Genomic DNA, 15,955 nt, shown 5'->3' on the forward strand with positions numbered 1-15,955 from the left:
ATATTTTTTATCTTTAGAATTCTGCTCTTTACCCAAACAGTTCTGCTCATTCCCAAAGTATATGACCAAAATGCCCCTGAGTGAGTTAACTTACGTTACGTGAGTTAACTCACGCTAGTATAAATTTCCAAATTTTTCACGTGACTTAAGTCACGAGTCACGCTTGCTGAAAAACAACAACCAGAATTTAGTCCTCTCGATTGAATTTAGTCCTCTCGATTCGTCTCCGATTTCAGCTCTTTTTGTGAATTTAGTACAATCCGAGCTGGAATTTTCATGATCTGATCTTTTCATTTCAGCTGCATACTTTTTTTGCAAATCTCACTTCATTTTCAGATCTGATCTCGTTGTCGATTTCATTGTTTCAAATTAATCGTATAATAGGATGATTTAGTGGATTATTAATTTATTATTACAATAGCTTGTGAATTGTGATCTGTGTGGAGATATTATCTAATTTTTGTGAATTAAATCGGATTGTACTATCCCTCTTTTTTACCATGCTTTTTCGATTCAGTGTTGTATCACCCCTTTTTGAAATGACTTTGTTCTTGAAGATGAGGAAAAGAAAATCAACCGTGTTGTATTACCCCTGCTTCAGCAAGCTTGACTTGACTTAAGTCACGTGAAAAATTTGGAAATTTATACCAACGTGACTTAATTCACGCTGCGTGAGTTAAGTCACGTTCAGAATACACTAGCGTATGTTAAGTCACGCAACGTGACTTAACATAAGTACAGATTAAACTAGCGCATGTTAAGTTGTGTAGGGGCATTTTAGACTTTTACTTTGAGAGTGAGCAAAACCATTTGGGTAAAGAGCATAATTCTTATCTTTATTTTCATAGGGTAGAAGAAAGTTATATTTCCAAAACATATACAGTGTACCCTATATATTGAAAATCAAAACATATTAGAGTTAGAAATTAATATGTTGCACTTATTGGTTATTGATGCTAATGCAATTTTATGTCATGCAACTTTAATTTGTTGCAAGTATTTTATGATTGAGTTTATTATTTGATATTCTATGATGCATAAAATTATAGTAAAATAAGCTAAACATTTTTTTTAATAAAATTAAAAAGTAGAGTACTATTTTAAAACAAAATTATGAAGACTTGTCATTTAATATTAAAAAAATAGAAAAATAAGTTAGGTAACCCATTACCCAATCCAACCCAATCAAAAAATTAGTGGGTTTGCCTAAACCCACCTAATAGTATAACAGGTGGTTATTTTACATCACCAAACCGGAGTTCCCTATTAGTTTGGTTTTGGGTTTGGCCAAACCCATCCACGAACACCCCTAAGTTCCCTATAAATTTATCGAGATGACCATTATGAATGTACTATTAATACTACTGCATTCATAATGACATCGTAGTAAATTTACTTTATTTTGTTTGTGTTATCTGTTGTCCTCAAAATATTGCTTTAAGTAAAAAGTTGTTCAATACTTTAAAATTATGTAAGAAAAAAAATTAAGAAAATGACATGGCAAAATACACTAATCTAATTGATTGACAGTGTAAAAATGGTTTTACACTGTCGGTGCATCTATCCTAAAATTTATTGAAACATTCAATATCAATATTTACATCATTCAATTGTTAATAGTTGATTTTTTCTACGACTCAGATCAGATCCGTTTGAGAAGAACGAACACTCTACAGCTCAAATCATCACTGGTAAATTCTTCAATTCCATTCCTTCAATTTCCCTTTCAAACCAATTTTTCATTCCAATTTCACATTCATTAATCACAACATTTCAAAATCGCTTATTTAAGCTTACCCATTAATCGCTTTTTGTAGAAAATCCACAGAAAAGCAATGTTAAAGGGAAAATTATCGTTTTTCGGAGGTGGAGATTCAGGTTTATTGGATAAAAATTCATCAAAGAATGAAGAGATTGTTCCTACATTGAAGCTTGAAACTGATAAACAAGTTTATAGACCTGGTGATCCAGTTATTATTACAATTCAGATCTCTAATCCTTCAAATGGGTACTCTTTTTTGATGGAAAGACTCAGTTTTGAGATTAGGGGTATTGAGAAATTGGATACTCAATGGTTTGCTACTCAGAAACCGTTGCCTGGTTCAAGACAAAGACGAGGTTGGTTGCTATAACAATTGTACTTGAATCATTACACTGACACGGATATGTTGATAGTGTAGAAATTTTAAAAAATGAATTATTTGAATATAATCAAATGTGTCCTGAAACCGACACGTGTTGGACACCGACTAGACACGTATTCCATCAGAGGTGCTATAGAGATTTAGAGCCTGTTTAGTTTGACTTATTTGAGCTTATCTACTAGCATTATTCATAAGTTGTTTAGGAAAACTTATGAAACTAGTTTATGACGTGTTCATAAGTTGTTTTTAGCTCATTTCCATAAGCTCTACAGGATACCTTATGAAAACAGCTTATTGGTTAATGGTTATGCGAAAACAGTTTGATTTAGTTTCATTTTGTGTTATAGAAACAGTTAGGCTATAAGCTGCAAAATAATTTGTTTATCGAAACAGGGTCTTAATGTCTTTTAGAGTTTACTACATTTGTCCCTGAATATAGAACCCTATTAACTAAATCACGAGAGTTGAAAAAATTGGCAGTAGTACTAAATTTATTGACAATTTCTATTGTTTCAAAAATGTACCTTTTATGAGAGATAATTAGTGTATGATTCCTTCGTTCTTTCCGAACAGTATTTAACATAATTAAGAGTATGTTCATAAAAAAAAAAAATGTTATTTGAAATTTTGAAAATGGTCATATAAAAAAGAACAAGAAAAAATCTTCAAGAGTCCTATGTTTGGGGACGGATGTAGTAGTTATTTGGGTGGTGATTCTTTTGCTTTAATTTTGAAAGCACTGGTGATGATTTTTAGTTTCATTACTGTATTGTTGAATTTTGCATTTTTGTTTCAGGTGAACATGTTTTTGTAGACTCCTCAACACCAATCTTAGTAGCAAACCAGATTATTAATGCCGGCGCAAGCAAATCATGTATGCCAAGTTCTACACTAAATGATTTATGCTCTAAAACAAAAGACAACATGAAATTTTTGCTAGTTGCTACTTTACTTGCTTTTTGATAACTCACAAGATTGTATTTGAATTTTAATTGCAGATGTTGTGCGAACAATGTTGCCTAGCATTATTCCACCATCGTACAAGGGTTCAAACATTCGCTATTTGTACTATGTTAGAAGTGCAATAACTGGAGGGTGGCTAATTCTGGAAAATGGGCAATCTCGCACAGAGCCAACAAACGATGTTACTGATTTGGTTGGTTTTGCAATGACTTGCTACGATTATACTGCAGTATATATTTTGTATCGTTATTTTTATGCTGAATTTTCTGGAGATATCATATGAACACCACCATGTGCCTTTAGCTCAGCTTAAACTTTTAGGAGAGTTGGTTCATGTCTTCATCACATAGTAATATAGTATCAAAGCTTCTATCATTGTGTGGTCTGTAGTTCAATCCTTGCCATCCCCAACCTTTTAATTTAACCAAAAGTGGAGTTACGCCATAAGTTAGATGGACTGTGCATTATCTATGCTTCAAGCCAACGGGTTGTTGCGTGGGGAGGAGCGTTAGAGGAATGATAGAAAAGATCATTCATTTGCATTTACCTAACAATATAAGCTTTTAGGAGTGCTAGAAAAGATCTTTTTGGTCTTGTCTAAAAATGTGCTATGCATTTTTTATTTTTTAAATGATATTTTAAACCTTATTAAAGAGCTAATAGTTGAGAAAGGGTAGTTAAAACTTCTGGTTTTCTATGGATGGTCTACATTATTTTACGAGATTTCATGGAAAACATATGAACCTCAATATGCATTTAAGTTGTGTGAAACAAATTGTTCAGAGACGATTAACATTTTTAATTGTTTGTTTCTGTTTTATTGGGAACAAGATGACTGAAAAGTGGAAAGGAGGGCAGGAGCTTAAGGGCCCTTTCATATAGTTTTGCAAGGTCTCACTCTTGTAATATGGCTTATTGATAGAGATATCAGTGGTTAAGGGAAAGAAATGGGCCTAACTTTTGATCCTTTGAGTTATGGGCCACTGTATCTGGATTCTGGAAAGGTTATTCTAGCAAGAGGAGAAAATCATGTTGAGGGGGGTATAAGGGCTGGTAGTTGTGTATATTAGTGGATATAGAGAGCTTTCAGAGAAGGTGCTTATCAATTAGTTCCTCCATCCCTTAGTATAAGCCCCTTTGACCAATTTCACATATATTAAGAAAAGTTTATATGTGTAAATAATTCGACTCTTCTTATTCCAAGATAAGTTAGTAGTATTAACTAGTGTTATGTTTGACAAAAAATAATAAATGCACCTAATAAGTTGTATAAGAGCTTATACTTACGGACAAGAATTTTTTTTTTCAAAAGGTGCTTATAATTAGGGACGGAAGGAGTAAGAATGGGATACGAGAAAGGGAGAATTTGGAAAGAATGCTTAGTCGTGGGATTAGGATATTTTCATTTCCCCCCTTCTTAATTGCTCAGCGGTATAATTTATAGTCTTTGTTTTTAATGTTCAGTAAAGGTTACATCTATTAATAGTTGTAATTTTACTCCAAGTCTTGTAATAAGTTTTAATATGCCTATTTTCCGATTTATAACTTTTAACTTTTAATTCTGCAGGAAGTTCGGATTCCATTACAAATATGGGTAAACCAGAAAAGCAGTGGTTTTCCACTGGATGATGGTTAGTTTGGTTGATGACTTTCATTTTACTTTTAGTTCTTCTGTAAACCTATTAAGAGATATTCTGACTTCACTCTAGAAACGTACTTGATTTTTCCTGTTAGGCATAGTATTAATCAATTTTATAAAGGATTCGGTTTAAGGATGTTCTTCTGTATAACTTTTAACTATGAGTGCTTTGTATTAGCAAAAGAAAAAATCAATCCATTTGATGTAAAAGGTTTATCATGATTTTTGAATGGTAACACTGAACAAATATGGTTTCTGCTAGATGCTTACGTGACGGATTTATATTTCCTCGTAGGCATTTTAGTTATTGTTTGCTGTTGTTTAGCCTTATATTATAATTTTTTTTGTTGCTGCCCGTTATGGTTTCATATGTAGTATTTGTCACAAAGCCATTGGATAGCCTACTCCTTCATTGCCACGTGTACTTGCCTGCAATTGGTTAATCATTTGTTCAATTTTTTTGTTTTCTTGTATAGTTAAAACTTGAAACGAAAAGTTGACTAAATTGATAAAGAAAAATAGTTTTAAGTTTTTCTAGTTTGTAAGACCTGTTGTAGCTTTAATGTAAAAGTTGATTGGATACGAATAAGGAATATGCAATGATACTATAAGAGGACCTAGATAACATGTTTGATTTCTGGGTTTATAGTACATAAGACTGATGGACTCTTGGAAAGATTAAAAAAATTATACAGGACTTTCTTTGATATGGTGTGGGGGAGACATTTCTTGTTAGTTGGGAGGCTTATTGTGTTTAAGAATAATAAAGGGGAATCGACTCTTGGGAATTCGGTGTGTGAAGTCATTGTTTTGGTGCCACATGGCTGTGCTATCAAACTAGCGAAAAAAGTGGATCAAATGGTCAGTACACATTAGTCCCATTTAGATGGACACGTGAAAACCTAAGAAGACATTATTTATAACCATTATAATTAGTTGATAGGCTTGTTGTGTTTAAGAATAAAGGGGAATTGATTCTTGGGAATTCGGTGTCTAAAGAAATTATTTTGGTGGCTACATGGCTGTGCTATCAAACCAGCGAAAAAGAGGATCAAATGGTCAGTACACATTAGTCCCATTAAGATGGACCCGTGAAAACTTTAGAAGACATTATTTAAAACCATTATAGTTATAAATATTTTTTGTATCATGTTATCACACATGATGATATGGTAGCATCGGCATTTTTTCAAAATCAACCTTACAGTTTTCGGCAAGGAAAAAATAAGATTTGCGTAGCAAGCTTTTAATTTGGGCCTAAATCATCCCCACAAAATTGACTTGTAAGGTAAGCATTGCCAAAGTTTTACAAGCTCTATTTTTATCTTTAGACAAGTGGGACTTGGGTTTTTCTCCAGTACACCTGTCGCACGCAGGGCTATTGGCCTTGTGTGTGAACAAGGGGTACAGATATAGGATATAGATATACTCTTGTATCATATTAGATTTTGGGTCTAACAAACTCCACAAAACCAGCTTGTAAGGCGTGCATTGTCCATGCTTTTTAAGCTCTATTTAGGTAATGTTTCTAGGAGATGCGGGACTTGACAAACTTTGGTGGTGCCCAATATTATTGGATAATTTGTTCATTGTTTATAAAAATCGATTGCAGATAATCAGATATCATCAATAATAAGTTTGTTGTTTTTTTGCACCTATACATTTTTTATGTGACGTGGCTTGAAAGTGTTAGGCATCCTAATCTGCATTTAACCTTGTAGTAATATAACCATGTGTTTATATTTTCAGATATTGTTCCCTTAACTACTGTACAACTGGATTTATTTTGGAAAGAGATGGATGGAGATGCTGATTGGGTATGCTATTGCTGATATTTTTTATTCGGTAAACTAAACTTATCTGTGGTTTAGCCTAAATTTGTTTGCCACCTATTGTTTTAAGAATGCCTGTTATTTGTTTTTCATTATAAAACTTTCAATTCCTTTTATTTAGTAAACTAAGCTTCGCATTTGGAGCGGCTAATTTCTTTTGTTTCTACTTGTGTTGTGATATTTTTATTCTTTTCCCTGTTTTGTTTGATTTGATCTCATCCTTAGTTATATTCCATTTTCCCCCTTTTGAATCTAAATCTCTTTACTATTTTACCAATTCTATGAAAGAATTCAATTCTGGTTATTGGTTAAACTGTACCGTGCTATATTTCAAATTCTTTTATGGACTTGCGCGTTTCTCTAATTTCTGGTTGCAGTTTCGGCCATTGTTCAACAAGATCTTTTATAACCAGTTGGCAGTAGCTTCTACTTACTGCATGCTGTGCATTTTTTTTTTACTATTGATGTATAAGATAATAATTAATTTCTTTACAGGTTAGAGCAAATGATATTTATGATGGTGTCGAGGATGGTTATGACAGCTCAAGGGATGATATCTCATCTGTTTCTTCTTATAATCCCATGAAAGAAAATATGGTCAGAGGCTTTGGAAGTTCTCTATCATTGCGATCTTCTTCTGCAAGATCATTGAACAGGTTAGAAGGTCACCGTACAAGTTTATCTTCAAATATAGCACTTCCCCGGCTGTCCGTTGCTGAAGTATTATCTGACACTGGTGCTGGTAAGTTAAAAAACTATGCCTATGATATATGTGTGTTTATTTATAAAACTACTCATTTTTCTTGTAGGAACTTAGTTCTGAAACATGTGTCAAGTTATTTCATTAGAGTCTGTTCAATAGTAGTCATCTTTTTGTTTTAATCCAAAGTCATACTTTGCCAAATAGTAATTCATTTAGCAAACAGATGCCCTATCGACTCAGAAGTCATTTACCATGGTCTCCCCAACTGAGCAACAAAAGTTCGGGAAGCAATTTTCTGCAGAAGATGATGCAGGAGTCTCCTCTTCACCGGAAGCTGGACCCGTTGAATCTTTATCATGTAAATTGATACATTTTATTCATTTTCCAAACTTTTTAGTCTGGTTTGGATACCAATTGATATTGTTCTTAGGCAAAATTACACTTTTAATCCCTTAACTTAATTTCAGGTAACAGTTTGGTCCTTTATCTTTTCTTTATTTCAGTTTTGTCCTTTTGGTCCATTTGTGTATGGATTTTCAAGCTTCAAATTCATGGTTTTATTTTCTTATGGCCTCCCAATCTTCAAATCTATGATCTTTCATATATGTTTGCATATAAATATTAGATTTGAAGGTTGAAAATCCATATGCAAATGGACCAAAAGGACAAAATTGAAATGAAAAAAAGATAAAGGACCGAATTGTTACCTGGAACTAAGTTAAGGGACTAAAAGTGTAATTTTGCCTTATTCTTAATTTATTTTTAGATTCTGCATTAGCTAATTTTGTACAGACATTTTCTGCAGCAGAAGGCTTCGTCAGAGGAAGGTCTTATAACATTAGACTTGATGATCAAGTTTTGCTTAAATTTTCCCCAAAAAATTCTGATTCAACTTATTACTTCAGTGACATGGTAAATATATTTATGCATAGTTGGATAACGTGCACAAGTTAAGAAATCAATAAAATGACAACTTTATGGTTACAGATAGGTGGGACTCTAACTTTCCTTCATGAGCAAGGAGGTAGGAGATGCCTTGAGGTGAGTTCACTTTCATTAGTAGTGAAAATTTAACTGAATAGCTGGCAAATAGATTATTGTGATTGACGTACCGTTGTTTATTTTTTATTATTATCATGTTACAGATCTCCGTAACATTGGAAACTTCAGAAACTATAAATAGACGCTTTGTCCATCCTTCTAGAAGGAATTCCCCGACCATCACAAAGGTAGTTGCTGCTGGTCCTTTTAGCTCCCACTGCTCAAGCTGATTTTGAATTTTTATTGATTGTTTGTATCGAAAATCAATATTTCATTAAATCAATTTAGATTAAAGTCTGTGGTAATGATTCTCCAAAAGTTTGCTTTGGCCTTCCACCACTTGTGCTAATCAAACCATGTTCCATTTTTTTATCTCAAATTTGCTTGAAACATTTCTATGTCTCATCCTATATTTGTTTATATATCAACGAGTGTCTCAAAATAGTCGCACTAATCTACTTGTCATTTTCTATAGCCATAAAAGCCCCTTGTCACAACAGTGTGTTATTCAGTATTAATGATGATGTGGTTTACTGGTGCGTTTTGATTGAGAAACATTTAGGGACTATTCAAAGGCCAATCTCTTGTTGATTTATTTGAAAGAATTGTTCGCCTAATAGTGTCTATCTGCATTATGTGGTGTACTGTGTCTTGTTTTTTCTGCCTATGTCCAAACTTCCTTTGTAATATTGAAAAGGCAATGAGATCATTATCTAACTTATGAGAATGTAAATATTTCAATATAATGTTGGCTTCTGATTCTGTGAAATATGATCTCAATTGTGCTTTTAGGTTCAGAGTGATCATCACGAGGTTGTTGCAGATTTGTTGCAGACAAGTTTCCTTTTCTCTGTCCCCGTGGATGGTCCAATGACCTTCTCCACTCCACATGTATCTGTACAATGGGTTCTCCGCTTTGAATTTTACACAACTCCAAAATTCGTGGATTGGACAAAGTATGGGTTTCACTCTTGACCTCTTCCTCTCATATTCACCCATGTATGCATTTTGGTTTGTCTTACATGAAAGCAACTCATTCGACAATTCATAGCCCACAAATATTCCATCTCTGGCTTAACTCTACATATTTTTTGTTCAATAATCCAATTACTGTTTTCTACGTGCCATTCTGAGACTATCTATATCATCTGTGACATACATATACTTATGTTCTTTATCTTTTGCCATATCATGCTTAATGTACATGTACTACAGGCTTCCCAATCCCCGGTTTTTAAAATTTGAACCACATATTTTCTTCAAGGCATGTCAAATGACGGATCTTTAGTTTCCATTGTTGCGTAGAGACAAACCATAAAATTTTCTTCAAATCAAGAAATTGTGTTTAATATAGTTCTTACAGGAATTTTTCATTTAAACTTAAATGGATTCTGAACCACAGGTACGAGCATCCACTTCTGATTGAAGGAAGGGAGAAAACTGAATGGGTTCTTCCAATTACTGTACATGCTCCACCACCTAGAACTCCTTCGGGCTCAAGAAATCAGAAACTTTTCTCTCTGGATCCTATGTGGGTGCACACTTGAAGGTATTATTCATCTTTGATTTACAAGGAACTGGTTGGCATCAATTGATTGATACATGTATTCGATCCTACTTAGTGGGAAAATATTTTAGGGTTAATACGTTTTTACCCCCCCTGTAATATAGGCGAGTTCCGGTTTTCCCCCCTGTAAAAAAGATTCTTTCGATTCCAACCCCGTAATATAAAGATTCCGTCGAAAACCCCCCTGAGCACATTTGAGACCCCCCAGCTGATGACGTGGCGTGACGTGGTGCGCTGAGTCACCCCTGTCTGCTGACGTGGCTTGCTGATTGTATAATTAATTTTATTTTTTATTTTTTTTATAGGGTACACGTAGCATTTGTAATTTTTTTTATGTCTTTACCCCCTGTAATTTAGGCGAGTTCCAGTTTTACCCCCTGTAAAAATTTTAAAAATAAAAAATGGAAAATTTTAAAAAATAATTATTTTTTTAAAAAAATGCTGGAAAATTAATAAAAATTGAAAATAATGAAAAAATACAAAAAATTAAAAATCTGGAAAAAAATTTCGCATGACATGTGTGTATATACATACCTCATCATTAAATCATTTTAATAATAAAAATTAAAAACTGAAAATCTTTTAAAAATAACAAAAAATCAGATTTTTTTTTCAAAAAATAAAAGATTGATTTTATTTTAAATTTTAAAAATAACAAAAAATCAGATTATTTTTTTCGAAAAATAAAATAAAAAAGCAGAAAAGACATCTAGATTTTTTTTTTGAAATTTAAAAAATTGTAAAAAAGTTCGGATTTTTTTTGAAATTTAGAAGATATTTAAAAATACTGAAATTTAATTTTCAAAATAAAAAAGTTTAGATTTTTTTGCGAAATAAAAAAACTGGAAAATATTTTAAATTTTAAAAATCTGGATATATATTTTTTTAAAATCCAATTACAATATGAAAATTAAATTTAAAAAATCTTATAATCTGAAGAAAAAAATTGATTTTAGTTTAATTAAAAATTTAGAAAAAAAATCTGAGAAGCTTGAATTACATAGGAATATTTTTGTAAAAAAAATTATTAGTGCGTGTAAAATTTTAAAAAGTGTCCGCTTACACTCAGGTTCATCGAGCTCGAAAGAGCTTTATGCTTGCTGCTTGAGCAGGGAGTTGTTGGCACTTGGGTTTGTTATTGTGTTGGCAGTCAATCCATTCGCTAAAATTAAATCCTAATTGTTTTTGACAAATGTTCACTGTTCATATTTTTTTTTTGTAATTTGGTTTCGTTCCCGTACGCGGGTTCGCTATGTTATGCTCATGATTAGTGAATTTTTGTTAGGATATTTTAGGACTGTTTCGCTTGGTCTGATTTATAATGATGTATGCCCGTTTTGGGTTTTACTTGGGTTAGGTTTTATGTCCCCCAGTCTCTGTATCTCTCTCTTTTTTTTTTAATGTATTTTTCTTTTTACTTAAAAAAAAAATTAAAAAGTGTCTTATTTAAGAGACATTAAAATTTAAAAAGTGAGTACCTCAAGTTGCTCTTCCAATGTCTTTTGAGCTTCGCAAAAAAATCTAAACTTTTTTATTTTGAAAATTAAATTCCAGTATTTTTAAATATCTTCTAAATTTCAAAAAAAATCCGAACTTTTTTATAATTTTTAAAATTTCAAAAAAATCTATTTTTTCATTTTATTAATTTTTTAAATTTTTTTGGAATTTTTTCATTATTTTCAATTTATATCAATTTTCCAGAATTTTTTAAAAAAATAATTATTTTTTTAAATTTTCCAGATTTTATTTTTTATTTTTAAAATTTTTACAGGGGGTAAAACTGGAACTCGCCTAAATTACAGGGGGGTAAAGACATAAAAAAATTTACAAATGCCACGTGTACCCTATAAAAAAAATAAAAAATAAAATTAATTATACAGTCAGCAAGCCACGTCAGCAGACAAGGGTGACTCAGCGCGCCACGTCACGCCACGTCATCAGCTGGGGGGTCTCAAATGTGCTCAGGGGGGTTTTCGACGGAATCTTTATATTACAGGGTTGGAATCGAAAGAATCTTTTTTACAGGGGGGAAAACCGGAACTCGCCTATATTATAGGGGGGTAAAAACATATTAACCCAATATTTTATTGTTCGTTTATGCTGAACTAGCTCCACCCATCCATAACTTTATATGGTAATTAACATTGATATCAGAGTACAGATGACAATGAGGCAAAATTGGTGTAGTGTAAGGCTTCCATGTTCCTTGAATTTGAAGCCCTCCTTGGTTGTCATATCTGTCCCTACTTCAAGACTCTGTTTTCTGTGTGTGTATGTGTATATGTTATGAACTTGTTCTTATTACTCAGAATTTGGGCTTTAGGCCTAACACAACCCGAAAACCTAGCTCAAGATGTGAGAATTGTCGAACCCTTATATGAAATACTTCGGCCATATCTACAGCATTCAATGTAGGATCTCAGCACACCCCATCACGCTCATAATCGGACATCTAGAGCCTGGAAAATGTGGGTGGCATAATAGAGATCTCAACTTACATAACATATCTATGAGAGGCTGATGTCATTTAGAAATTGTTCTTTAGGCCAAACTCAACTCCAAAAGCTAGTTCAAGGTTGAGGATTGCCTGTGTGCGCCCGCGTGTGTATATGTGTCTATGTATGTATTAGCAAACCCAAAACTGGAATGGATATTGCTGCAGGAATCCCTGAATTTGGGGAGTTTTCTATCTTTGCTGTCTACCATTCTATTCTATAGCAGATCGTTGCAATTGTCTTCCTATAGCACTATTCCATGTCCCTAATTTCGATTAAACATCATCCTATGAGTGTGCACCTTAATTTTATTATTTGGTTAACACTTGATCACCATTATGATTCTTATTTATTTACTCAGAATAACTTGTTTTGGTTATTGATTTGTTTTATGCAGTTCAAATAAACTGAAGCTAAAATGTATGCAGTTCAACACCGTAGCTGTCTTCGCACACCTCAAACTTCATCCTTCATGTACAAAACTACTTTCGCATTATAGCAGCAAGCGAATTGTCTGAATGATTCATTTGTAGCATACCATATGTTGACTGACCCTGACATTTTCTATATAGGTCTTAGTAGTTCTTCATGTTTTTGGCTTTTCTTATTTGCCTTTGTTACTGGGATGTTTTATGTTCCCTAGTTCATGTCAGTTTATTTTTTTCCCTATTCAATTTTTAGTAGATTTTATGGGCGTCGTTCAATTTTTAGTTATTAAAACTTTCAATTAAAGGTCGAAATGTAGTTGGTGTCTTAGAAATGCTTATAGACCGACACTTAAAAAAGTTTTGCATTAATTATGAAAGTTTACGTTGGAAATTTAGATAAAAAACAATTGGAAAAAATATTGCATTATTTAACCAAAGTGTAGATGTAAATATTTTATAATACAATTGTGAACATTGTATTATTTTGATGAAAATAAAAGTAACGCAGGTACTCATTCTATCCTTAATTATAAACATTCTTTATCGATTTTGTGTTTTTCGAGTGTTGACATTTGATTTATTGTCGAATTTTAAATTAATGAAATAACCTTTGACATAAAAATTAAGCATTTTTTTTACGCTCTATAAGCATTATTTGAGGAAAAAAAGAAAGTGTCCCCAATATAAGTTATTTCAAATTACTAGATTTATATTTTTAATTTTTTTTTCTTTGCTAAAAAAAAATATTTTTAATTTTTTCTTCCAAACATAACTGTAATTATTACTATCAAATTGTATTGAATTATGAAAACTATGAGACTCTATTTAGTTTCTGAAAAAGTAAAAATAATTTTTATTACTTAAGAAAAAATTGTGACAATTTAATCTTTATTTGAACGACCGTCATAAAAAAATTAGGGTTAACATGTATTTAGTCCTTATAAATATGACAAATTTTGTTTTACAAAAGGTGATACGTTTTGGTCCTGATAAAAATTTTCAATACGTAATTTTTTATTTGGATTACCATGATATTGGTATGAAGTTTTTACTATCGCTACGTATTGATTAATCTTTGTCGGAGAACTTGTGGGGTACACAAGATGAGTTTTGTCCTCTCAACTGAATTTTTTCCATACACATTAAGGCTCTGTTTGGTAAAAAGAAGCCATAAGCTAGCTGATAGCTGATAGCTTATAGCTGAAAAGCTCGCTTATTAAAATAATGTGTTTGGTAAAATTAGCTGTTATAAATATAAAATGACCTAAAAGTACATGACAGTTGCTTTTGTCTCTTTCCTATGGTGTGAGTGAGAAGTGCTAGACACTGCATTATAGAGAGGATAAGTATATGTAGCTTTTAATGAATTTCATATCCCTTATGGGTGGTGTATGATTTGCAGCATACACTTGATGAGACCACCTATGTTAGTGTCAAGTGGGGCCGCTTGTATGAGATAATGGCGAAATCTCTAGAGCACTCATGAAAAAATCCAGGCACGCGCACGGCCTATTTGCGCACCACAGCGCCAACAGCAAGAATTGTGGGGGTGTGATGCGGGTGATAGACCTCTAACATACACAAGTGTCTTTGGTTCATATAGCTTGCTACACCAAATTCACTGTGTGTTAAGTTTACCATTCTAGGACTGGTTCATATAGCTTGCTACACCAGTTTGATGCATCATATCCACGTGTTAACCAGAAAGTCTTTAAATAATTTTCTTTTAAACTTTTGAAATATGTGGGGGATTGTTGTAAATATTGATTATATTTCAAAAGTTCTTCATATATAAATATTACTTAGAATAAGTGAAAAATAATTTTAGTTGAAAATCATAAATTAATTGTGAAATTTTATTGTTACTAAAATTATTATTGATGTTTTTGCTTTGACCGATTTTATATATATACTAAACAACTCATTCCTTTAATCTCTCTATGAGTCATCAAAGCAAATACATGTTTTTATTTAGCTGTCCTTCTTAAGAATAATTTGGCATGATTTTAGCAACTGTTGACTCTTTCACAAGTGTTCATTAAACTAGCTTTTAAAATATCCCTATATTTATGCCAAGACTTGGTTTTCAAAGAAGAAAAAACTAAGTACGTGTATTCTCCCATGTTTTTATTATGTGCTCAACGGTTATTTTAAAAATAGCCTATATATTGTTTTGAGGAGCACATGTACGATATGAAAAATAACAAAAACCTCACCAATAACTTACTCACACTTTCAATTCTTTCTGGGTGACACTTCCTGTCACATAATGGCTGTGTTTGGTAACACAAAAAAGCTAGCTTATAGCTTCTTGGATTAGCTTATAAGCTTGTTGGATGAAAATGTGATGTGTTTGGTAACAAGCTTTTCTCATGAGCTTATAGCGTTTTTTGAAAAGCCATTTCAAGTAGCTTTTGAGCTTATAGCTAGTAGCTTTTTATATTTTCTTCCAATTTTAACCTTTTATTAATATAGTTTAATTTAATTTTAATTAAAAAAATTACCCACATTCTTATTCAATTGCCCACGTTTAAAAAAAACTACCCACAATCTTTTTCAAATTCTCTTGTCCAGTCTCTTTTTTACATACTCTTAATTCAATAATAAATTTATATAAAATTTACAAAACAGTGAAGAAAGTTTAGTTGAGTAAAATTCATTAAAAGAAAGTTTTGTTAAATAAAAAATGTCAATTGAATTCATAAATACATTTATCATTTGGGAGATGAAAATATTTTGAAATAAATTTAAACATTTAAAAAGAAATACATTAATTAATAAAAATTGTATATATGATTTATAAAAAAAGATTGTCCTTTTAAGCCATTTTATATTTATCAACCACTTGAACAGCTAGTTTTACCAAACATTTTTTATTTTAATAAGCTAACTTTTCAGCTATAAGCTATCAGCTATCAGCCATCAGCTTCCAGCTAGCTTTTCAGCTATCAGCTAGCTTATCAGCTATCAGCTAGCTTATAGCTTGTTTTTACCAAACACACCCAATATCTCTTGCTAGTTCTGAATCCTCGGTTTTTTCGGAAAGGGTCTGTTAAATCCTGGGGGGTTAGCGTTCTGCACGCAGAAAATCCTTGAGGACAGTGCGTTCAGCACGTCTCAGATCATCTCACTGTTTTTGTTTT

At 32.2% G+C, this 15,955-nt stretch overlaps 1 protein-coding gene across 1 annotated transcript; it reads left to right on the forward strand.

Moving 5' to 3' along the window:
* The first annotated feature begins 1,632 nt into the window (after positions 1-1,632).
* LOC146896480 (uncharacterized) lies at positions 1,633-13,088 on the forward strand. The gene is made up of 14 exons (XM_085731347.1): positions 1,633-1,691; positions 1,818-2,118; positions 2,941-3,018; positions 3,143-3,300; positions 4,675-4,738; positions 6,496-6,563; positions 7,074-7,320; positions 7,505-7,639; positions 8,087-8,193; positions 8,269-8,322; positions 8,427-8,510; positions 9,115-9,278; positions 9,725-9,871; positions 12,782-13,088. The coding sequence occupies exons 2-13, from the start codon at positions 1,836-1,838 to the stop codon at positions 9,867-9,869; spliced, it is 1,587 nt and encodes a 528-aa protein (XP_085587473.1). The 5' UTR covers positions 1,633-1,691; positions 1,818-1,835; the 3' UTR covers positions 9,870-9,871; positions 12,782-13,088.
* Positions 13,089-15,955: the final 2,867 nt, after the last annotated feature.

The sequence above is a fragment of the Medicago sativa genome, chromosome 8 (assembly GCF_051527215.1).
Source record: "Medicago sativa cultivar Bolivia chromosome 8, Bolivia_mono, whole genome shotgun sequence".
In the NCBI taxonomy this organism is placed as follows: domain Eukaryota; kingdom Viridiplantae; phylum Streptophyta; class Magnoliopsida; order Fabales; family Fabaceae; genus Medicago; species Medicago sativa.

Coding starts and splice junctions, on each gene's coding strand:
- LOC146896480 (XM_085731347.1), top strand. CDS start 1,836: ATGTTAAAGGGAAAATTATCGTTTTTCGGAGGTGGAGATTCAGGTTTA. Junction 3,301..4,674: donor CAAACGATGTTACTGATTTG/GTTGGTTTTGCA, acceptor TTAATTCTGCAG/GAAGTTCGGATTCCATTACA. Junction 7,321..7,504: donor ATTATCTGACACTGGTGCTG/GTAAGTTAAAAA, acceptor TTTAGCAAACAG/ATGCCCTATCGACTCAGAAG.